Here is a 23665-nt window from a genome sequence, read left to right as displayed (position 1 = left end):
GCAATGCAGGGTTAAGGGCCTTGCTCAAGGGCCCAACGGCTGTGCGGATCTTATTGTGGCTACACTGGGATTAGAACCACCGACCTTGCGTCTCCCAGTCATTTACCTTAACCACTACGCTACAGGCCGCCCTTAACCACTACGCCACAGGCACTTGAAGTTCACGCAACAGTTCTGTAGAATACCCCTGCTTACCAAGCGCATGCTAACATGATCAGCGTCAAAATGCTCGACACGGCGCCGAGCCATTACACTCCTATGGAGGGAGCGTTGAAGCCTGCCGTAGCGCAGCTCAAAATAAAGGCACTTGTGTCACGGCGAGGAGGACAGAGGAACCAGAAGCAGACACAGGGGAAAATGACAGGTTTACTAGCAGATGGAGGGGCAGACAGAACGTAGTAGTAAACAGGCAAAAAGGTCAAACCAGGGGGTCAGTCCATAGGCAAAAGTACAATGGTAAATCCAATCAGAATATTCCAAAAAAGCAGGCAGGGGTCAAACAAAGGAAATCCAGAAAAACAAGACAAACCAGGGCAAGGGCTCGGGATCAAGGGGGCTAGAACTAGGGGAAGGAATAAAGGGCTCGGGAACAACAACAGGACAAGAAAAACTAGCAGCGTGCAACTGAAAAGGAGAGGTATAAATACACAGGGGAATGAGACAAACTAGGCGGGGCATGGGAGTGAGGGCAGTCTAACATATAAACATCAGGTGAGACACATGAAAGGGTAATAGCACAATAACGAGGGAGAAACGAAAACGCGGACTGGATTCACAAAGACACACATGTAATACAAACGGCTCCAGACTAGGGAGTAGACAATTTGCAGAGAATCAGGAGATGCAGGGATATGGAGAGACAGGTGCGAATACTTCGCTGAAACTAAGCAAGTAATCAGTGATAGAATAGGGAGGCGGAGTTACAGAACAGAATTGAAACTGGAGATGCGTTAGTAAATTAGTTGAGTGATTTAAATTACAAATACCCAAAACTAGTGAATGTTAGTTTGTTAGTTTGACAAATATATTAGTATGTTAGTATAATTAGTACTGTACAATTTCTAAGTTAGTTGAGATTAGTATATTAGTGCTATGTACAAACATGAAATGGAGAGAAAGCAGGAAGTAAGGAATGCAAGATTGGAAGGAAGGTTGAACCCCGGGGCACGCAGACAGTGACCGGGCTCGTGTGACATTCAGACTCAGACATCACAGGGGAAGACGAGAACAAAGACTAATGAAAATAAACATGTATATAAAATACCATGAATATGAAAAATTATACATAACAAATTGAGCGCCATCAGCGTTAGAATTGCTTGAAGCTTTCCTAGGGTGTCCAGCCACATCACAACTGTGCATGAAGCAAGCGTACGCTACCTAGCAACAGAGCCGTTTCAGGGCTACATGGCTGACTGAGTTCGTTTTGGGATCAACTCAATATTATTGTTTTCACAAAGCGAGTACCCGATGTATGTATCATTTTCGTGGCCAGACAGGTTTGCCTGAGAAAAACTGTAAGAGCTTTCAAAAGTTACCTATTATTATTATTATTATTATTATTATTATAAGGGTGGCCTGGCCAAAAAGGTTTGGAACCACTAATAGATTACTTGTATCTATGTCTGACTGACTTCAGTTACACAATATGGAAATTATTATTATTGTCTGACTGACTTCCTGACATACTAAAGCTGCTCTCTTCATCACATCGTGTTCAGACCTGTAAGTTGGTACATTAATAATACATAAATGCTCAATGGATTTGTTCCAGTGAACGCCTTCAAATATGCTTTTTTTCATGTTCAGAATGAAGAACGGAAGAAAGAATAAAGATCACAATGGAACTGGAAACAGGATGATAACAGAGGTGAAGTTTTATCTCACAATGTTCCTTTGTCCTCCGCAGATTGCTGTGGAACGCCAGTGGAACAAAGGGACAGACTGTTTCTGCTTGTACCGCTATTAGTGGTACTGGCTTGCTTAGTCATTGCTGTCTTCTGGTGCAAAAGCAGCCTGCTGCATGGACCTGGGAAAGTTGACATTCCCGTTGGAGCAGAACTGGTTGCAGAGGAAGAAGAGGAAGAAAGCAGGCGAAAGTGCATTCGTAAGTGTGCATTTTAATTAATCCCATTATTATGTGAATGATATTTAGTTGTCACTTGTGTTATCACACATGGTCATTTCCACCCATTTTACTGCCTTCCAAATGTGCATCAGGGCGGCCTGTAGCATAGTGGTTAAGGTACATGACCCTGTAGCGTAGTGGTTAAGGCACATGACCCTGTAGCGTAGTGGTTAAGGCACATGACCCTGTAGCGTAGTGGTTAAGGTACCTGACCCTGTAGCGTAGTGGTTAAGGTACATGACCCTGTAGCGTAGTGGTTAAGGTACATGACCCTGTAGCGTAGTGGTTAAGGTACATGACCCTGTAGCGTAGTGGTTAAGGTAAATGACAGGGACCCGCAAGGTCGGTGGTTAGATCCCCAGTGTAGCCACAATAAGATCCGCACAGCCGTTGGGCCCTTGAGCAAGGCCCTTAACCCTGCATTGCTCCAGGGGAGGATTGTCTCCTGCTTAGTCTAATCAACTGGAGCGCTGATGTCAAAGCCCCTGCACATCTGGCAAAAAGATGCATAATTATATTAATTGTCACCGGACATTATGCCAGATGATGCAAAAGATCAGAGGCAAACACTGTTTCCTGTCGACACAGGGAACACAAGGGGGCAGTTTTTAGCGGTAGAATATTAATTTTCTCTACAAAATGTCGTTTGGGCAATCAAAAACATTTTGTGATGCATTTCGGATGCAGGTGGGCATTGCTTCATCCAGTGTCTTCTGTTTAGAAATTCTTTGGCTTTTCTGGAAAAATTCACTGGTTTCCCACAAGAACGTCCCATTGAAATAATCAAAAAACCAGCGCGTCATTTTATTCATTCGATTTTAATTCATGGCTACCAATCAAAACTGTCTGAGACAAAAAATATAGTTTCTCCATACAAAAATAGATATTTCCCTGTTTCTTTCGTTGGCAGATGAACAAACATAAATACAGACTGAGTGACAGTATGTACACAGATATGCCCCCCTCCCCCTACCCACATGCCCAAATCAGAGCCACTTCCAGCAGGAATCTCAGTGTGAAGTACTGATCTATCGCTCCACAGCACCCAGTCTCTGTTTCAGCAGCAGATGGTCTCTGTCCCCCTCGATCTCCCTCATTACGTCTTCATAATCCTGACGCACCGCGCCCAACTCTTTCCTTACCAGAAATCCACGAGCTCTTGCCTGAGACGGGAGACGACAAGAACACAATCAGCAATTTGTCTACAAAACCCGTTTCATTTAAGTAACGTCCCATACTGTACATTCAAATAAAAAAACGATAGAAAATACAGACTAGCTATAAAACTAGCTAACTTACATGTGTTACGTTACCGAAGCAACGACACAACTAAGTTACCACCAATATGCAAGTTAACTAATAAAAATATATTTTGTAACGTTATGTTGATAGCTAACGGAACGTTACGTTACATTCGTTCAGTGTGAGCAGAGATGAAACGGTAAACGTTCACAACTTGTTCACAACTAGCAGGACATGGGCAACGTCAGATAACGTTACATTAGTTTAAATACGGACTAGCTGATTAGATCACGTTGGATCTTTTAATCTATCTACAGTGGGAGCAATAATTATTTGATCCCTTGCTGATTTTGTAGGTTTGCCCACTTACAAAGAATGGAACTGTGTAGAATTTTAATCATAGGTACATTTTAACATTGAGAGACAGAATATCACAAAATAATCCACAATAACAACATCATATACATTTTAGAAATGTATTATCGTATTTTTGCGTGAAATAAGTATTTGATCCCCTACCAATCAGCAATAATTCTGGCTCCCACAGACCAGTTAGTTTTCCATTAAGAAGCACTCCTAATCTCAACTCATTACCCAAAACACCTGTGTCAACTCGTTACATCGTTATGTAGCTGTATAAAAGACACCTGTCCACACAATCAATCAGATTCCAATGTTTCCACCATGGCCAAGACAAAGGAGCTGTCTAAGGACATCAGGGACAAAAATTGTAGAAAATGGGCTACAAGAAAATAAGCAAGCAGCTTGGTGTGAAGTTAACAACTGTTGGAGCAATTATTAGAAAATGGAAGAAACACAAAGTCACTGTCAATCTCCCTCGGCCTGGGGCTCCACGCAAGATCTCGCCTCGTGGGATATCAATGATCATGAGAAAGGTCTGGGATCAGCCCAGTACTACACAGGAGGAGCTTGTTAATGACCTGAATGCAGTTGGGACCACAGTCACGAAGAGAACCATCAGTAACACACTACACCGTGAAGGATTAAAATCCTGCTGCGCACGCAAGGTTCCTCTGCTGAAGAAGGCACATGTACAGGCCTGTCTGAAGTTTGCCAAAGACCACCTGGATGATCCAGAGGAGGCTTGGGAGAAGGTGATGTGGTCAGATGAGACCAAAATAGAGCTATTTGGCATCAACTCGACTCGCCGTGTTTGGAGGAAGAGAAATTCTGAGTACAACCCCAAGAACCCCATCCCCACTGTGAAGCATGGAGGTGGAAACCTTATGCTTTGGGGATGTTTCTCAGCTAAGGGGACAGGACGACTTCACCGTATCAACGGGAGGATGAATGGGGCCATGTACCAGGAAATTTTGGGCGACAACCTCCTTCCCTCAGTGAGAGCATTGAAAATGGGTCATGGATGGGTCTTCCAACATGATAATGACCCAAAACATACGGCTAAGGCAACAAAGGAGTGGCTCAAAAAGAAGCATATTAAGGTCCTGGAGTGTCCTAGCCAGTCTCCAGACCTAAATCCCATCAAAAATCTGGGGAGGGAGCTGAAGCTTCAAGTTGCCAAGCGACAGCCTCGGAACCTTAAGGATTTGGAGAGGATCTGCAAAGAGGAGTGGACCAAAATCCCTCCCAAGATCTGTGCAAACCTGGTGGAAAAACTACAACAAACGTCTGACCTCTGTGCTTGCCAACAAAGGTTTCTCCACCAAGTATTAAGTCCTATTGTTCTATGGATCAAATGCTTATATTCTGTGAAAATATGATTTAAAATTTATAAAATTTATATGATGTTGTTATTGTGGATTATTTAGTGATATTCTGTCTCTCAATGTTAAAATGTACCTATGATTAAAATTCTACACAGTTCCATTATTTGTAAGTGGGCAAATCCACAAAATCAGCAAGGGATCAAATAATTATTGCTCCCACTGTATGCAAATGAGCTGCTTGTGAATTGTCAGTCAATAGCAACGTATGACCACCCCACACTGGAAACACAGCAACAATGGCTGGGAACATGATTTCACAGAAAGGATTGTAGAATATTAAAGATATGGGTCCAGCTAACAAATGTATACCCCCTTTCATTTTGAAACAATTCATAGTTGTTTACTGATCAGCTATGCAAATGAGTTGGGTGGCAACTGACAGTCAATAGCAACGTATGGCCACCCCACACTGGAAACACAGCAACAATTGCTCGGAATATGATTTTACAGAAAGGACTATAGAGTATTAAAGATATGGGTCCAGCTAACAAATGTATACCCCCTTTCATTTTTAAACAATTTATAGTTTTTTAGTTATGAGCTATGCAAATGAGCAGGTTGGCAATTGACAGTCCATGGCAATGCATACCTGACAGACAGCAACAACAGGTGGCAAACAGTTTTTATTGAAATTTGTGCACAATTTTATATTCTCTGCAAATACATCACATATCCAACTGTATTCATTTAACAATTAAAATTGACAAAATTACAGTTCATAAATAATTTTATTCAGCGAACTTTTATTTTGATAAATGCGAACCGAAACCATTTGCCAACTTCACGGAGCGGAGGTGTGGTTTGGGGATCGGTTTGCGGAAGGCAGTTTGAATCTGTGGCGCGTTTTTCTCCAAGCAGCTGCTGAACTTCGCTTCTATTTTTGACTCTATACTCTGAAAATTGTCATTGGATTACTCTCCCATCAACAAGGCGCTCCAAGTTCCCACCGCGTCCTGTATCATCCACAAGCACACGGATGAATACAGGCAGGTAAAACGTAATTTACGAATTCTAATGGCGGTTTTCGGCTCGCCGGTATCGCCCATCTCTCACCCTGTCCTTCCTTCTCCTTCTTGGGCTTCCTGCTCTGTGTGCGCGATATGTTTACTGATACCTTTACCTGTGATAAGTGTAGGTTAAATGCTAGGTTGACGGAGAAGATTGTTGAATTGGAAACTCGCATCCGTACCTTATAAGTTATACGAAATTCGAGATAGTGGAAAGTTAATAGAATCCTTCTCGGTACCGGAGTTAGTCTGTCTCCAGGTAGCACCCCGGCAGAGCCTTTGCAGCAAGGCGGGAGGATTTCAGTTCGGGAACGTAGTCGAAAACCCCTCTCAGCCACGCACCGGCTGTGAAACCTGTTGAAGAAACTTAGCGACACCAGCGACTATAGAGCAATGTATTCCTGGGGCTAGGGCGACCGACATCGAGGCAAATTTAGAAAATAGTTTCTCATGTCGGCGCTAACGATGAGAGCCAAGGCCAGGCAGCAGACCTTCTGTCTTACACAGATTTCTGCTTGTTCCCAAGAACTGCTGCCCCGGTTTCATATTATTGAGATGGTGTCTGTGCCCCCACCTAAATTAAGCCTTGCTAAAAAGCCCATCAAGGGTCTTTGTATGGCTAATCTTAAAAAAAAAAAAAAATCACCCTGTCATTCTACTTATAATGTGGCTAACTAAACTGATATAAAAATTGGATTGATTAATATCAGATCAATAGCTCCTAAAGCAACTCTTGTAAATGAATTAATCAAATTGAAATCCTATGTTTAACTGAAACTTCGCTTAAAACTGTATATATTTCCCTAAATGAATCCACCCCTCCCGGTTATAGTTCCCCGTCTGACGGGTCGTGGAGGAGGTGTTGCTGCTGTATATAATCTCCTTGCTCCTTTGAAATCTGGTTTGATTTGAACTTTTTTGAAGTGCTTGCTCTCGGTTTTGCACATCCGGACAAAAAAGCAGTCAGTTTTGTCCTTGTAATTGTATACAAGCCACCAGGGCCGTACAGTGGTTTCTTACTTGAGTTTGCCGATTTGCTTTCCAACCTCGTTGTTAATTCAGATAACGTTTTTTTATTGCAGGGGAATTTAATATTCACGTGGATAGTGAAGGTGATCATCTCAGATCAGCATTCCTGTCTATCACTGAATCTATTGGCTTTGATCAACATATTCATCAGTCCAGAACATTCCCATAACCATACTCTTGATCTGGTCTTAACTTATGACACAGAATGCAAAGGGTTTCCTTTTTTTTCCCATTGAAGGAAAGGAATCTTCCACACATTCAAAACTCATTACACAACCAAATTATTCTGAATTAATTGTTAATTGTCTGATCTGACCATCATTGTCACCCCTAAACTGGCCAGAGGAGGATGGGCCCTCCTTCTTAAGTCTGGTTCCTCCTAAGGTTTCTTCCTTAATCCCCTTCTACTTTGGATTATTTGCCACTGAAATTGTCACTGAAATTGCCACTGAAATTACACGGCATGATCTGTGTTCTATATGTTATTTATTGTTCAGTCTGTACACTTTTTTCAGATGGCTACTGGGTGCGTTGGGGAGAAGATGAGAAGTCTTATATTTCTGCTGCAGCTGTTTATTCGTAAGTTGTAAATTCTCTTGAAAGTTTTCTGCTTTTTCACTGTCAGAGATCATCAGAACTCACACTCTCTGCTGATGTATCGCATCAAATTCAAAACCTTGGTGCTAGCCTTCCAAGCAGTTAAGGGGTCTTCCCCAGCTTACCTACAAAAAATCATCAGACCCTACACCCCTGCAAGACCTCTTCGTTCAGCCTCCACAGGCCGCTTGGCACCTCCCCCTCTCCGAACCTCCACCTCACGCTCACGACTACTGTCTGTTCTGGCTCCACGGTGGTGGAACGAACTCCCCGTTGAGGTCAGAACTGTAGAATCTCTCCCCACCTTCAAGCGCAAACTGAAGACACACCTCTTCAAGCAGCACCTCTCCCCATCCCTCCCTACCTCCCTGTGAACCTTAATTGTTGTCTTTGTGATTTGTGTAGTGTTTTGATATTTTTAGTTGTCTAGGTAAGCAGTATTTGGATAGTTAAGTTTGGTCACTTTTGCTTTGTTGTTTGTTTGTTTATTTGTTGATAAAAAAAAAAATAAAAAAAAAATAGGCCCTTGTCCTTATCTTTGTTGTACGGGTAGCAATTGAAATTGTACTTCCCTCTAGGGCAGGGGTCTCCAACCCTGGTCCTGGAGAGCTACTGGGTCTGCTGGTTTTTGTTTTCACCTTAAAATCAGCACCTGTTGAGACCCAGGTAACCAGGTGAGGTGAGTTAATTAATTAAATTAGAGCAGTTGATTATAGTTAATTGCAGGGTAAGAACGAAAACCAGCAGACCCAGTAGCTCTCCAGGACCAGGGTTGGAGACCACTGCTCTAGGGTCTTTCAGCGAACTTATCCCTGGTTATGGGTATGCACTTTGTCGTACGTCGCTCTGGATAAGAGTGTCTGCCAAATGCCAATAATGTAATATAAACAGTAGGACCATGTCTTCATTTGGTTGGCATTTCCACCATGTTGTAAGAATATGTATATCTTCCTGAAACTTGGCAGAAATATAACATACCTAAAAATTTAGTAAGTATGTTATAAATAAGGTATACCGAAAAATATTGCTTGTTTAAGGCTGACACATATTGAGCAATGTATCAAACCTAATTCTGAAAGCAAGTGTCTGTAGCATAGTGGAGGGCGGCCTGTAGCGTAGTGGTTAAGCTACATGACTGGGACACGCAAGGTCGGTGGTTCTAATCCCGGTGTAGCCACAATAAGATCCACACAGCCATTGGGCCCTTGAGCAAGGCCCTTAACCCTGCATTGCTCCAGGGGAGGACGGTCTCCTGCTTAGTCTAATCAACTGTACACCGCTCTGGATAAGAGCATCTGCCAAATGCCAATAATGTAATGTAAAAGTGTCTAAATGTTTCATTCAGGTTCCTGTGCATGCCGCATCATATTTGAATACATTGAAACATCAATACTGCTATAAATTGCTACAAAAATGGCATGTGAAAAAGTGTTTGCCCCCTTCCTGATTTTTATTTATTTATTATTTTTTTTGCAGGTTTGTCACACTTAAATGTTTCAGATCGTCAAACAAATTTAAATATTAGTCAGACAACACAAGTAAACACAAAATGCAGTTTTTGAATGAAGGTTTTTATTATTAAGGGAGAAAAAAATCCAAACCTACATGGCCCTGTGTGAAAAAGTGATTGCCCCCTAAACCTAATAACTGGTTGGGCCACCCTTAGCAGCAACAACTGCAATCAAGCATTTGCGATAACTTGCAATGAGTCTCTTACAGCACTGTGGAGGAATTTTGGCCCACTCATCTTTGCAAAATTGTTGTAATTCAGCCACATTGGAGGGTTTTCGAGCATGAACTGCCTTTTTAAGGTCAATAGGATTCAGGTCAGGACTTTGACTAGGCCACTCCAAAGTCTTCATTTTGTTTTTCTTGTTTTTCTGGACTTGTTGGTGTGTTTTGGATCATTGTCCTGCTGCAGAACCCAAGTTTGTTTCAGCTTGAGGTCACAAACAGATGGCCGAACATTCTCCTTCAGGATTTTTTGGTAGACAGCAGAATTCATGGTCCCATATATCACAGCAAGTGTTCCAGGTCCTGAAGCAGCAAAACAGCCCCAGACCATCACACTACCACCACCATATTTTACTGTTGGTCTGATGTTCTTTTTCTGAAATGCGGTGTTACTTTTACGCCAGATGTAATGGGACACACACCTTCCAAAAAGTTCAAGTATTTTCCCAAAAGTCTTGGGGATCATCAAGGTGTTTTCTGGCAAAATTGAGACGAGCCTTAATGTTCTTTTTGCTTGGTTTTCGTCTTGGAACTCATTTTTGCCCAGTCTCTTTCTTATGGTAGAGTCATGAACACTGACCTTAACTGAGGCAAGTGAGGCCTGCAGTTCTTTGGATGTTGTTATGGGGTCTTTTGTGACCTCTTGGATAAGTCGTCGCTGCGCTCTTGGGGTAATTTTGGTCGGCCGGCCACTCCTGGGAAGGTTCACCACTGTTCCATGTTTTCGCCATTTGTGGATAATGGCTCTCACTGTGGTTCGCTGGAGTCCCAAAGCTTTAGAAATGGCTTTATAACCTTTTCCAGACTGATAGATCTCAATTACTTTCTTTCTCATTTGTTCCTGAATTTCTTTAGATCTCGGCATGATGTCTAGCTTTTGAGGATCATTTGGTCTACTTCACTTTGTCAGGCAGGTCCTATTTAAGTGGTTTCTTGATTGAGAACAGGTGTAGCAGTAATCAGGCCTGGGTGTGGCTAGAGAAATTTAACTCAGGTTTGATAAACCACAGTTAAGTTATGTTTTAACAGGGGGGCAATCACTTTTTCACACAGGGCCAAAACTGCATTTTGTGTTTACTTGTGTTGTCTTTGACTAATATTTAAATTGGTTTGATGATCTGAAACATTTAAGTGTGACAAACGTGCAAAAAAAAAAAAAAAATAATAATAATAAAAAAAATAATAAAAAAAAATGAAATCAGGAAGGGGGCAAACACTTTTTCACACCACTGTACCTTCTGTATTTGTATGTATGAGCGTGTGTGCTTGCATGTGTGTTTGTGTGCTGCAACATAACTGGCGTCAGAGCTGGTTTGTTTAGTATGCGAGTATAGTTTTTTTAAATATCCTTTCAGATAAAAATGCTATGCATGTCTCTGCCTTGTGGGTCATGGGAAAACCTCAATTTAATTATGCAGTTATTTGTGCAAAAGGAGCCCCAACCAAGTATTGAGTGCATAAATGAACATACTTTTCAGAAGGTCGACATATCTGTATTAAATAATATTTTTTTGATCTAATGTAATATTCTAATATTTTGAAATTCCGCGGTTTTTACTTTCATCAGCTGTTAGCCATCTTTGTAATGAATCTACAATATATGAAAGTTTCGGGATGTTTTTTACAGTCGCCTCAAGCTCATCATAACACTTGTCCTGTATTTCTTGGGAGGAGCCTGTGTAAACAGGTGGGCAGGGCCTCTATTCTGAATACAGTGGGGCAGGGGCTCTGCTGTTCTGACTACAGTGGGGCAGGGGCTCTGTTCTGACTACAGTGGGGCAGGGGCTCTGCTGTTCTGACTACAGTGGGGCAGGGGCTCTGTTCTGACTACAGTGGGGCAGGGGCTCTGCTGTTCTGACTACAGTGGGGCAGGGGCTCTGTTCTGACTACAGTGGGGCAGGGGCTCTGCTGTTCTGACTACAGTGGGGCAGGGGCCACTGTTCTGACTACAGTGGGGCAGGGGCCACTGTTCTGACTACAGTGGGGCAGGGGCCACTGTTCTGACTACAGTGGGGCAGGGGCCACTGTTCTGACTACAGTGGGGCAGGGGCCACTGTTCTGACTACAGTGGGGCAGGGGCCACTGTTCTGACTACAGTGGGGCAGGGGCCTCTGTTCTGACTACAGTGGGGCAGGGGCCACTGTTCTGACTACAGTGGGGCAGGGGCCACTGTTCTGACTACAGTGGGGCAGGGGCCACTGTTCTGACTACAGTGGGGCAGGGGCCTCTGTTCTGACTACAGTGGGGCAGGGGCCACTGTTCTGACTCCAGTGGGGCAGGGGCCACTGTTCTGACTACAGTGGGGCAGGGGCCACTGTTCTGACTACAGTGGGGCAGGGGCACTGTTCTGACTACAGTGGGGCAGGGGCACTGTTCTGACTACAGTGGGGCAGGGGCACTGTTCTGACTACAGTGGGGCAGGGGCCACTGTTCTGACTACAGTGGGGCAGGGGCCACTGTTCTGACTACAGTGGGGCAGGGGCCACTGTTCTGACTACAGTGGGGCAGGGGCCACTGTTCTGACTACAGTGGGGCAGGGGCCACTGTTCTGACTACAGTGGGGCAGGGGCCACTGTTCTGACTACAGTGGGGCAGGGGCCTCTGTTCTGACTACAGTGGGGCAGGGGCCACTGTTCTGACTACAGTGGGGCAGGGGCCTCTGTTCTGACTACAGTGGGGCAGGGGCCACTGTTCTGACTCCAGTGGGGCAGGGGCCACTGTTCTGACTACAGTGGGGCAGGGGCCACTGTTCTGACTACAGTGGGGCAGGGGCCACTGTTCTGACTACAGTGGGGCAGGGGCCACTGTTCTGACTACAGTGGGGCAGGGGCCACTGTTCTGACTACAGTGGGGCAGGGGCCACTGTTCTGACTACAGTGGGGCAGGGGCCACTGTTCTGACTACAGTGGGGCAGGGGCCACTGTTCTGACTACAGTGGGGCAGGGGCCACTGTTCTGACTACAGTGGGGCAGGGGCTCTGTTCTGACTACAGTGGGGCAGGGGCTCTGTTCTGACTACAGTGTGGCAGGGGCTCTGTTCTGACTACAGTGGGGCAGGGGCTCTGTTCTGACTACAGTGGGTAAACACTCATTCTGCATTGGAGGTGGGGTGGGTGACAGCAGACAGGGCATGTGACCTGGGAGAGCAGGCACACTTGGAGGGAGAGTGGAGTGAAATGGCCTGCTTTTTGTCTTCCAGTTATTCCTGCTGCTGAGATCTCCGTGCCAGTGGTGGCAGCCCCGGGAAGTGACATCATCCTCAGCTGTTCTTTTCCACTCAGTGAAACTGACCTACTCTTCAATCTAATAGTGGTCTGGGAGCATGGTGATGAGGTGGTGCACAGTTACTACAAAGCACCAGGCCATCTGGAGGAGCAGAGTCCAGCATACAGGGGGCGCACTCAGCTGTCCCCAGACCAGCTGGCTGTGGGCGATGCCTCACTCAGGCTAACGGGGGTGCGAGCGAGTGACCATGGCAAGTACACGTGCGATGTGACCAATGAGCAGGGCAGGAAGATTTGGAAGCAGATTTTTCTAGTAGTAGCAGGTGAGTACTGCTGTCATTTTCCTGAACACCTCCTGTGGCACTGTTACGACCGGCCAGGGGGGTGGTCGTGACAAAGTGATGAATAAAGTGTAGAGTAACAATGAATACCAGGGTTGCAGACCCTTGGTCTGGGCTCGTGTTCTCCTACGCCTAATGCCTCTGACTTATTTCCGGGTGTTTGTTCTCTGCTCAGCTGCATATGATGAACCTGAGCTTGCCATCCAGACCACCTGCGACAGCGTCATCCTCACCTTCCTCTCCACCCTGGGCTTCCCTGAGCCCACTGTGCTGTGGAGAACCGAGACAGGAAGTGACATCACCAACCAGAGCAACACCTCTATGGTCCTGAAAGGAGGGGGAGAACATTATGAGGTGGTGAGCGAGATGGTGCTGAAGCAGAGTGACCCACTCAATTGGACTGTCACATTTGAGATGAGGCTGGAGCTCCTCAACCAGAGCTTCTCCCGCTCCGTCAGCCTCCACCCCCTCCCAGGTAGGGGACAGATACTGCACATACTGAGCACAGGGTTACCCACACAAGGCACAATTTTGCAAACAACAACAAGCAAAGCTTTTTTATGGCACTTGAACTTCACGCAGCAGTTCTGTAGAATACCCCTGCTTACGAAGCACAAGCTAACACTTAAGCTGCTTTCACATGATCAGCGTCAAAATGCTCGACACGGCGCCAAGTTTTGGAACCACTAATAGATTACTTGTATCTATGCCTGACTGACTTCTTCTTTTTATTGCATTGTGTTCAGACGTGTAAATTGGTACTGCTCAATGGATTTGTTCCAGTGAACGACTTCAAATATGCTTTTTTTCATGTTCAGAATGAAAAACGGAAGACATTGAAAGAATAAAGATCACAATGGAACTGGAAACAGGATGATAACAGAGGTGAAGTTTTATCTCACAATGTTCCTTTGTCCTCCACAGATTGCCAAGGAACGCCAGTGGGACCCTGGAACAGACTGTCTCTGCTTGTACCGCTATTAGTGGTACTGGCTTGCTTAGTCATTACTGTCTTCTGGTACAAAAAATGCCTGTCGCATGGACCTGGGAAAGTTGATGTTCCCATTGGAACAGAACCGGTTGCAGAGGAAGAAGAGGAAGAAGGCCCAGGCCCAGTCTCAGGCCCAGTCTCAGGCCCAGTCTCAGGCCCAGTCTCAGGCCCAGTCTCAGGCCCAGTCTCAGGCCCAGTCTCAGGCCCAGTCTCAGGCCCAGTCTCAGGCCCAGTCTCAGGCCCAGTCTCAGGATCCCTCCAGGTTCAGATCGAAGGACCTCCATGTTCACCTGAAGTCTCACGGTCACCTGAGACCCTGTACTCGTGAAGCCCATCTGCTCATTATCTGAGGCCTCTCGGTCGCTTGAAGGCCTGTTCCCCCCGAAAGGCCCTGCGGTCACCTGAGGCCCCTGAAGCCCTGTGCTCTCCTGAAGCCCCGTGTCCATCTGAAGCCCTGCGCTCTCCTGAAGCCCCGTGTCCATCTGAAGCCCTGCGCTCTCCTGAAGCCCCGTGTCCATCTGAAGCCCTGCGCTCTCCTGAAGCCCCGCGTCCGTCTGAAGCCCCGTGTCCGTCTGAAGTCATACTTACCAGTATGTTGAGATGTAGCCCCCTGAACTAAGCCATTCCGCCAAAGATTATTGTTGATTAATCCTTCATGTTCTTTTGACCTTCTGAAGCTCTTTTATGCTTAAATTATATTATTCTTCTTTGTTAAGCAATTATTTTATGTTCACACTCATTGTATGCCCGTAGTCATACTTAACAACAAGCACAACTTGCACTGAGTGAATCCCTGCACTGTGTACTGTGTACTGTGTACTGTGTACTGTGTACTGTGTACTGTGTACTGTGTACTGTGTACTGTGTACTGTGTACTGTGTACTGTGTACACCGTTTACACCTTTCGCACTTACTTTCACACTTACTTTCACACTTTACTGTACACTGTACTGTACACTGTACTATACACTGTACTGGCAATGGTGGTAGTGCAAAAGTACAATCTACCATCGGACCTTATCATGGTCAATATATCACAGTCCCTACTAGGCCTTTGTAATCACTTCACATGCTCTTTACTTCTTACTTTTCTGTGAGTGATTTTAATCTTTATGTGTGAGATATGTGTGTATGTATAAGCTACTGAATGCCTAAAATTTTCCTTGGGATGAATAAAGTATCTATCTATCTATCTCTATCTAATAAATTGCTGTTGTACCAGATGAGACTGGTCCTGACTGAACTATTATTTATTACGGTAGCTGGTTTAATGGTATGGGTAACAGTTAGCCTATGTTTATGTTTGCTGAATGAAACTATTATTTTTTTGTATATTTATGTGCATCACATTGTTTTATTCGGAGCATCTTTGAGAGAGACCAGTAAAGGTGTGTGTGCAGATGCTAGCGACAATGTTCCTTTGTCCTCTGCAGATTGCTGTGGGACGTGTGTGGAACCCAGGAACAGACCGTTTCTGCTTGTACCACTTTTAGCAATATCAAGGGCCAGTGTGGGTGCAGGGTTCTGTTTTAGCCCAGCACTATGACACCTGATTCTACTCATCAAGTTATTGATTGAAGACCACATGTAGTTAATTAGTTAACTGAGGTGTCGTAGCAATGGACTAACACAAAAACCTGCACCCACATCGGTTCTTTCCAGCTAAGAATGGACACCCCTGATTTATTTTAGCAAATCTGCTACCTGGGGACCTGAACCAACAACCTTCAGAGTGATAAGGGCTTAACAATTACCTCACTTTGCCACCACTCACCGTTATAATATATCACAGCCATTACACCACCCACTGTTATAATATATCACAGCCATTACACCACCCACTGTTATAATATATCACAGTATCTTCTTGTCACCACTTCTTTGACCACTGGGTACTGAGCACTGTAGCGTAGTGGTTAAGGTAAATGACTGGGACACACAAGGTCGGTGGTTCTAATCCCGGTGTAGCCCCAATAAGATCCACACAGCCGTTGGGCCCTTGAGCAAGGTCCTTAACCCTGCATTGCTCCAGGGGAGGATTGTCTCCTGCTTAGTCTAATCAACTGTACGTCGTTCTGGATAAGAGTGTCTGCCAAATGCCAATAATATAATGTAATAGTATATCTTCCTGAAACTTGGCAGAAGTAAAAGTTCATTATCAGTAAGATATAAAAATAAATATTGCTCATACAAGATTGACACATTGAGCAATGTATCAAACCTAATTCTGAAGAGCAAGTGTCTAAATGTTTGATTTAAGCATTCAGGTTCCTGTGCATGCAGCATCCATCATGTTTGAATACATTGAAACATCAATATTGCTATAAATTGCTACAAAATTGCCATGTACCTTCTCTATTTGTATGTATGAGTGTGTGCGCTTGTATGTGTCTTTGTGTGCGGCAACATAACTGGCGTCAGAGCTGGTTTGTTTAGTATGCGAGTATAGTTTTTTTAAAATATCCTTTCAAATAAAAATGCTAGGCATGTCTCTGCCTTGTGGGTCATGGGAAAACAAACTGCCAACATCTGTATCCTGAGTGTGGTTTTCATACGAATAGAGGCCTAACATTCAGAAGCCAGTGACTTTTAAAACTCATGATTTTCTGCATATTCTTTGCCTCCAAGAACAAAAGTGGCATAAATACCACTGCCAGTCCCCAGAAAACGTTTCAGATCTCATAGCTACATTAGATTTTATTCCAGTCGTTTGGCAAAGGCTCTTATCCAGAGCAACATACTGTCTTGGAGACATCTGTGTTACTCTCAAGAATTCAAAAAATGGCAAGAAGGCAATCGCTAAGGATAATATTAACCTAACAACAATTTGTTTGTACATAATAGGTACAATTGAACAGATAAACTAAATCTAACACGGCTATGCCTATTACAGTTTCTTACAATCGTTTTCACACTTGTCTCAATACCCTGTCCACTTTTTCAAAACTCTTCACACAGTGTGCTTTTGAAACACGCACTTGAGCACATCAGTTAACCTTGCACTTCAACCACCAAAACACTTAATATTTCACCCAAAAGTGACTCATGCTGCCATAACTATAGCATATGCTTTCTCCCATAAGACTACTTTGTCATTCAATGTTCAATGAACTGCAAAACACAAACAACATGGAGCATTGCTAAATACATATATTATGTGTTTCCCTTTCCTCTATTTTTGCATCCACAAATATTTCAAGCCAAGCGGCTAAAGAAACTTTTGATCTGTTGGTTTGCCTCTCGTAATAGATGTCATGACTGAGTGTGGGAAAGTACAGTAAACTGTAAATGAATGAATGTTTTACTATATTGGTAACCCAGAATAACAATTTTTACTGTGTAATGTAAAACAATATATGATAAAGAAACAAATCACAAAAGCAACAGTATTCTTCAGAGGGTTTACAGTATTTTGACGTTTGTTCTCACAGTGCAATATACTGCAATTCAGAAAAGAAAAATACAATACAATCAATTACTCAAAATACATTACAATCCAATAACAAATACATACCAAATAGCAATATTTCCACTCTATACAGCACATATATTGTCTGCCTATCAGTATCAGAAGTCTACTGTTGGCCTGGCCCATCCATCCTGTCCTCTGCATTTGGCTAAAGATTTTCATCAACATCACTCCGAATGTTATCTCTTGCTATACACCGAGGAAAACATCTTTTTGCGAGCCTTATCCAGCCCTGGATGTGTTCCACTGTTATGTCATACACCCAGCAGCCATTGCATCTAGAAGTGACATCTGTTCATGTGGGTGGTGGTCCTAAACCTTCACATATACTTTCATAAACTTCATATTGGTACCTGAGTTTCTTGACACCCTCAGAGTTCCTGTCAAAGGGGACAGTGTACAACTGTTTCATCCTGATCTGATGTTTCTGTAACACTCTTGAAATGGTTGTAGTGCTTACACTGTCAATGTTTGGAAATATGTTCTTGTCTGCGATTATGTTGTTGCGTATTTCTCTTAGCCTGATGCTGTTGTTGACAATGACCATCTCAACTATTGTATCCTGCTGTTGAGGTGTAAACATTCTTCCCCTTCCCCCTGTGTGACTGTGTGCGGTAACCGCTGGGTCCTGTAGTGAGTCAAAGACAAATGTGCACTGATACATCTGCTTTTTCTGGAGACTTCTCAAATCACAGTACTGCTGTAATATACACATCAGTTGAACTCCTTCAGTCAGAATGCTGTAAATACTGTATAGTACTTGTTGGTTTGCCTGAAAATCCTCACTATTGAAGCGACTGTGGATCTAGGCAAGTTTGGTTGAACCCTCAACCTGATTCCCTCAGGGACAGACCATGATTTACCACATGATCAATGACTGTGGCTCTGATTTCACCAGACACAACTGTTCTTCCCCTCCCACGATGTCTTCTTCCTCTACCTCTGGCTGCATCCATTTTCCCCACCAAGGCTAAAGAATGCAAATGCCAATCCAAAGGTGGCCCCTTTTGTATAAGTGGTAACAAACAACAAACACCTGGGTAGGTTGTTCACTGAAATGACAGCCAGGTGTTTCAACAGTACATATACAGCAGTAATAGTGGAAAAATCTCTTCAGTGACAACTACATCTATATTTACCCTATATACATGCACATTTCAATGCAAGTATGATCACTTTTGTATAGATGGTAACAAGGCTGCAAACAAAAAAAAATGAATAAACTGAATAAACTTTCTGCTCAAATCAGAATGATCTGTCTTACGTATTTCAAGCCTATAGTTTCATTTTTCTGCCAAAATGCAGCATATTTCCTTCCACAATGATCAGAATTGTATTGGGTTTTGAACTGAAAGTTAACTTTTGAACAGAGTATCTAAATGTCTGCAAAATTTGCTGTATTTGTACAAACATTTGCTGGTAGTGAACACTGACTGAGAGAGGTATTGTGGTGATTGAATGCCTTTAGTATGAAAGCAATGCAAAAATATCCACAGTTTAGTTCACATAGTCTAATGATATGGTGAATGTGTTAAGTGTTTTGAAAAAGTGGACATGGTATTGAGACAAGAGTGAAAACGATTGTAAAAAAACTGTAAGTTATCCAGGAACATACAGAGGAAAACTCTGAAGGTTTCTAAAGGGAGAGGAAGAGCTGTGGTGCAGTCTTAGCAGTTGTAAGTCTTTAGCCTGTGTGAACGGGTGGGCAGGGCCTCTGTTCTGACTACAGTGGGGCAGGGGCTCTGTTCTGACTACAGTGGGGCAGGGCCTCTGTTCTGAATACAGTGGGGCAGGGGCTCTGTTCTGACTACAGTGGGGCAGGGGCTCTGTTCTGACTACAGTGGGGCAGGGGCTCTGTTCTGACTACAGTGGGGCAGGGCCTCTGTTCTGACTACAGTGGGGCAGGGGCTCTGTTCTGACTACAGTGGGGCAGGGCCTCTGTTCTGACTACAGTGGGGCAGGGGCTCTGTTCTGACTACAGTGGGGCAGGGGCTCTGTTCTGACTACAGTGGGGCAGGGGCTCTGTTCTGACTACAGTGGGTAAACACTAATTCTGATTGGAGGTGGGGTGGGTGACAGCAGACAGGGCATGTGACCTGGGAGAGCAGGCACACTTGGAGGGAGAGTGGAGTGAAATGGCCTGCTTTTTGTCTTCCAGCTATTCCTGCTGCTGAGATCTCCGTGCCAGTGGTGGCAGCCCCGGGAAGTGACATCACCCTCAGCTTTTCTTTTCCACTCAGGGAAACTGACCAACTCTTCAATCTAATAGTGGTCTGGGTGCATGGTAATGAGGTGGTGCACAGTTACTACAAAGCAAGAGATAATCTGGAGGAGCAGAGTCCAGCATACAGGGGGCGCAGTCAGCTGTCCCCAGACCAGCTGGCTGTGGGCGATGCCTCACTCAGGCTAACAGGGGTGCGAGCGAGTGACCATGGCATGTACACGTGCAGTGTGAGGAATGAGCAGGGCTGGAAGATTTTGAAGCAGATTTTTCTGTGGGCTTTCCCACTGTAGTCAGAACAGAGCCCCTGCCCCACTGTAGTCAGAACAGAGCCCCTGCCCCACTGTAGTCAGAACAGAGCCCCTGCCCCACTGTAGTCAGAACAGAGCCCCACCCGTTTACACAGGCTAAAGGGGCCTCTGTTTACATCAGCAGTGAGGAGTGCAAATAATTTTGGACAGTAGAAAAGCAGAACATTTTCAACAGAATTTACGACTTACGAATTAACAGGTGCAGGGCAAATATAAGACTTCTCATTATACGCATCATATTCTCCCAAACCTGCAAAAAGAGTGAAGATGTTATTGTGGCTACACTGCAATTTAGGTTTAATTAAGGTTCTTCCATGAACTTCCAGTTGTTTTAAATATCAACCTAAATGTAGTACAGCAGTTTAAGTCTAATATGAAAGAAAGGGAAGACTACTTCACTGAAATCACTTCACTGAAAATCACCCAAATGCCCATCCATTTAACGGCAGGTAGTCATTGCTGCTAAAGGTAGAGCAGATGGTACTTCCTCACATGGGTGATATGGACGTTTGAGAACATTTTTTATTTAATTTTAATTCCCTCGAACACCACACACATACATCACATCTTGAAGAACAGAACGCCACTCAAATCGGAACGCTACACTCACCACTTATTACTGCAGCATTACTGTATTTCTGGCGCTCCGAACAGCAGTAACTTTTGAGCTGAAAGCAGAGGAAGTAGCTCTGAAATAGGCAACTTAAAACCGAAACCCGAAACATACCACAGCCATAGTCACGCCCCCGGGTTAGAATAACCATGTGAGCAAGTACCAATAGGATATTTTACCTATATTTGCTATATCATTTGACAACAATATCCAATATATTTTTTATCAGGTCCGACAACCTGAAAGTATTTTGAGCATTTCCATACCAAGTTGACATTTTTATGAGTAGTTTTTGAGAACGAGAGCTTTGTTTTGACACCTGCGGCAGTTTCCATCTGCACTTGCATCAATTCTGGTGGTACACTGACGTTACGTTAAATCGCTTCAATACACCGGATCGATCGATAGACAGCAGTGGATAAATAGATAGATGAAATACATACAGACAGTGTGAAACAAATAAATAGCAAACAGAATAGCCTAAGAATCATGTGTTACAGTGCAATGACAGAGATAAAATAGGCTTAAAATAAATAAATGAAACGGTCTGTATTAGCTTGGAGAAATAAACTAAATGGGCCTAACATCGGGAAACAAGAAATATCTGCATATTTGGCACTGAGCTGATCATTTAAAATGTTCACACACTGGGCGATATTGGCTCAGGTGGTGAGACCAGTCTTACCGCCTCACCAGAGGGTTGCCAGTTCGATCCCCCACCTGGGCTGTGTCAAAGTGTCCCTAACTCCTAGACACCTAACCACTAAATGCTCCTGATGAGCTGGTTTGGGCCTTTCATGGCAACCAATCGCCGTTGGTGTGTGAGTGTGTGTATGCATTGGTGAACGAGAAGCATCAATTGTACAGCGCTTTGGTCTTGTAACAATGTTTTAATACAAAAATCTTACATATTGTACCTTTAGGAATAAAATGTCATATGCCGCGGCAACAAGGAGAGTGAGGAAAGAAAAGAAAACTGTGAGGAAAGTGCAGGACAGTCACTGGAAGAACAACCAAGGGGGTATGACAGAGATATAAACATGGACAGGAGAAGGCGTTTCATTATTATGGTAATAAACTGTGCTCGTGAGATTGAAACGAAGTCGGAAGGAATCAACAAGTGCACGCCGAAATATGTGTACAAAAAAAAACCGTGATGACATAAAACATTCAGTAGGTGGGGGTAATCCACAAATCTTCCCGCCATTAACCAACACTGAAAAAAAGAAAAAGAAGAAGAAGAAGAAGAAGCCGTTGATCAGGTCGCAAGATATCCGTCATATGTAAGCGATCCTTTTGAATGGAGGATGAGAAGTAGCTCCATAGAAATATATACTGTATGTCTATGAGAAGCTCCGTGAAGCTAGCAACATTGAGACTTCCTGTACAGAACTTCCGGTCTCAAATTCTGTCTTTCCGTCAAAATAAAAGCTGCTGATTAACGTTAAATAATTAGAACAAAGTTACTGCGTTTTCAGCGCTTTCTTACAGAATTACCATCGTTTAAATTCATTTCTTATACAACTTATAAAAGTCAGCAAGCAACTGGCTTGCTTTTTGACTAGTTATTTTGATGTAGGCCAAGCATAAATTGCTTTACACTGTTGGTTTATGAACAGCTCATTTTCATACCTGCTTACTGTTTGAAAAAAATGTTACCAAATGAACTGGGGCATACATTAAATCTATGTATAGTATCTATAGTATTATACATTTATTATCTAAAATCATATTCCCAGTAATTGTTGCTGTATTTACAATCTGGTGTGGACATGTAATGCTATTGACTGTCAATTCACAAGGAGCTCATTTGCATAGCTGATAACTCAAAAACTATGAATTGTTACCAAATAAAAGTGGGTATATATTTACTAGTTGGACCTATATCTTTAATACTGTATAGTATTTTCTGTGAAATCATGTTCCCAGAAATGGTTGCTGTGTGTCAGGTGTGGGGTGGGGTCAATTCACGAGCTGCTCATTATAGACCTATATACCCAGCAATAAACCCAAACCATGCAATTTTACAATAAAATTAAAGTCAAATCAACTTTATTTGTGTTGCAAATTTCACACTAAATTTGTCAGTACATGCTTTAGAGCAGTGCTTCTCAACCAGGAACTTATTAAATTAATTAAGGGAATTTTTGGTGGTATGATTGGATCAGTTATTAAATCAGTTGTTTCAGTTTCTGGTTACAACAAAAACCTTCTGGCAAGACTAGAGTTGAGGAACACAGCTTTAGAGCAAGCCCCAGCCTTTCCCCCCACAAAACCATGCCTAGGGCAACAGGGGCAAAGAAAAACTTCCTAGGTGGAGAAGGAAGAAACCTCAGGAGGAACTAGCCAGACTTAAGAAGGAGGGCCCATCCTCCTCTGGCCAGTTTAGGGGTGACAATGATGGTCAGATCAGACAATTAACAATTAATTCAGAATAATTTGGTTGTGTGATGAGTTTTGAAAGTGTGCAAATACAGTAACAATTGCTGGGAACATGATTTCACAGATAGAAACTATACAATGCTAAAGATCTATAGGGTCTATAGAGTAAATGTATAGCCCCTTTCATTTGGTAACAATTTGCAGTTTTGGAGTTATGAGCAATGCAAATGAGCTGGTTGGCAATTTACAGTCTATGGCAATGCATGCACACCTGACACACAGCAACAATTGCTGGGAACATGATTTCACAGAAAAGAGTGTACAATATTAAAGATACAGGTTGATGGCTTAAACATATACACCCTTGTAGTTGGTAACAATGTATAGTTTTTTAGTAATTAGTTATACAAATCAGTTGGTTGTGAACTGATAGTGTATAAAAATACGTGTTTTTGCCGCACGTGAAATGCAACTCGTGGCAAACAGTTTTTATAGAAATTAGTGCACATTTTTATATTCTCTACAAATATATCACAATTATATCCAACTGTATTAATTTTTAAAAGAAAAATGAAAAAATGACAGTTCATAAATCATTTTATTCACCGAACTTTTATTTTGATAAATGC

The 23665-nt window shown here is 43.3% G+C and overlaps 1 protein-coding gene across 6 annotated transcripts in view; it reads left to right on the top strand.

The window, feature by feature from the left end:
• The window catches only part of LOC133133121 (CD276 antigen-like), a 71777-nt gene extending 56902 nt beyond the window's left edge, over window positions 1-14875 (top strand). For 4 of the 6 annotated variants that reach the window (XM_061249151.1, XM_061249141.1, XM_061249168.1 and 1 more), the window contains exons 5-8: window positions 1910-2107; window positions 12684-13031; window positions 13225-13524; window positions 13974-14875. In XM_061249151.1, the coding sequence (XP_061105135.1) occupies window positions 1910-2107; window positions 12684-13031; window positions 13225-13524; window positions 13974-14368 (1241 nt within the window). In that variant the 3' untranslated portion in view covers window positions 14369-14875. Of the gene's footprint in view, window positions 1-1909; window positions 2108-7669; window positions 7734-12683; window positions 13032-13224; window positions 13525-13973 lie in introns of all 6 variants that reach the window. The other 2 variants (XM_061249195.1, XM_061249178.1) reach the window with 2 other exon arrangements.
• Window positions 14876-23665: the final 8790 nt, after the last annotated feature.

The sequence above is a fragment of the Conger conger genome, chromosome 1, assembly GCF_963514075.1.
Source record: "Conger conger chromosome 1, fConCon1.1, whole genome shotgun sequence".
Taxonomy (NCBI): domain Eukaryota; kingdom Metazoa; phylum Chordata; class Actinopteri; order Anguilliformes; family Congridae; genus Conger; species Conger conger.
The sequence above is the reverse complement of the archived record's forward strand: the minus strand, read 5'-3'. Positions and strand labels throughout refer to the sequence as shown.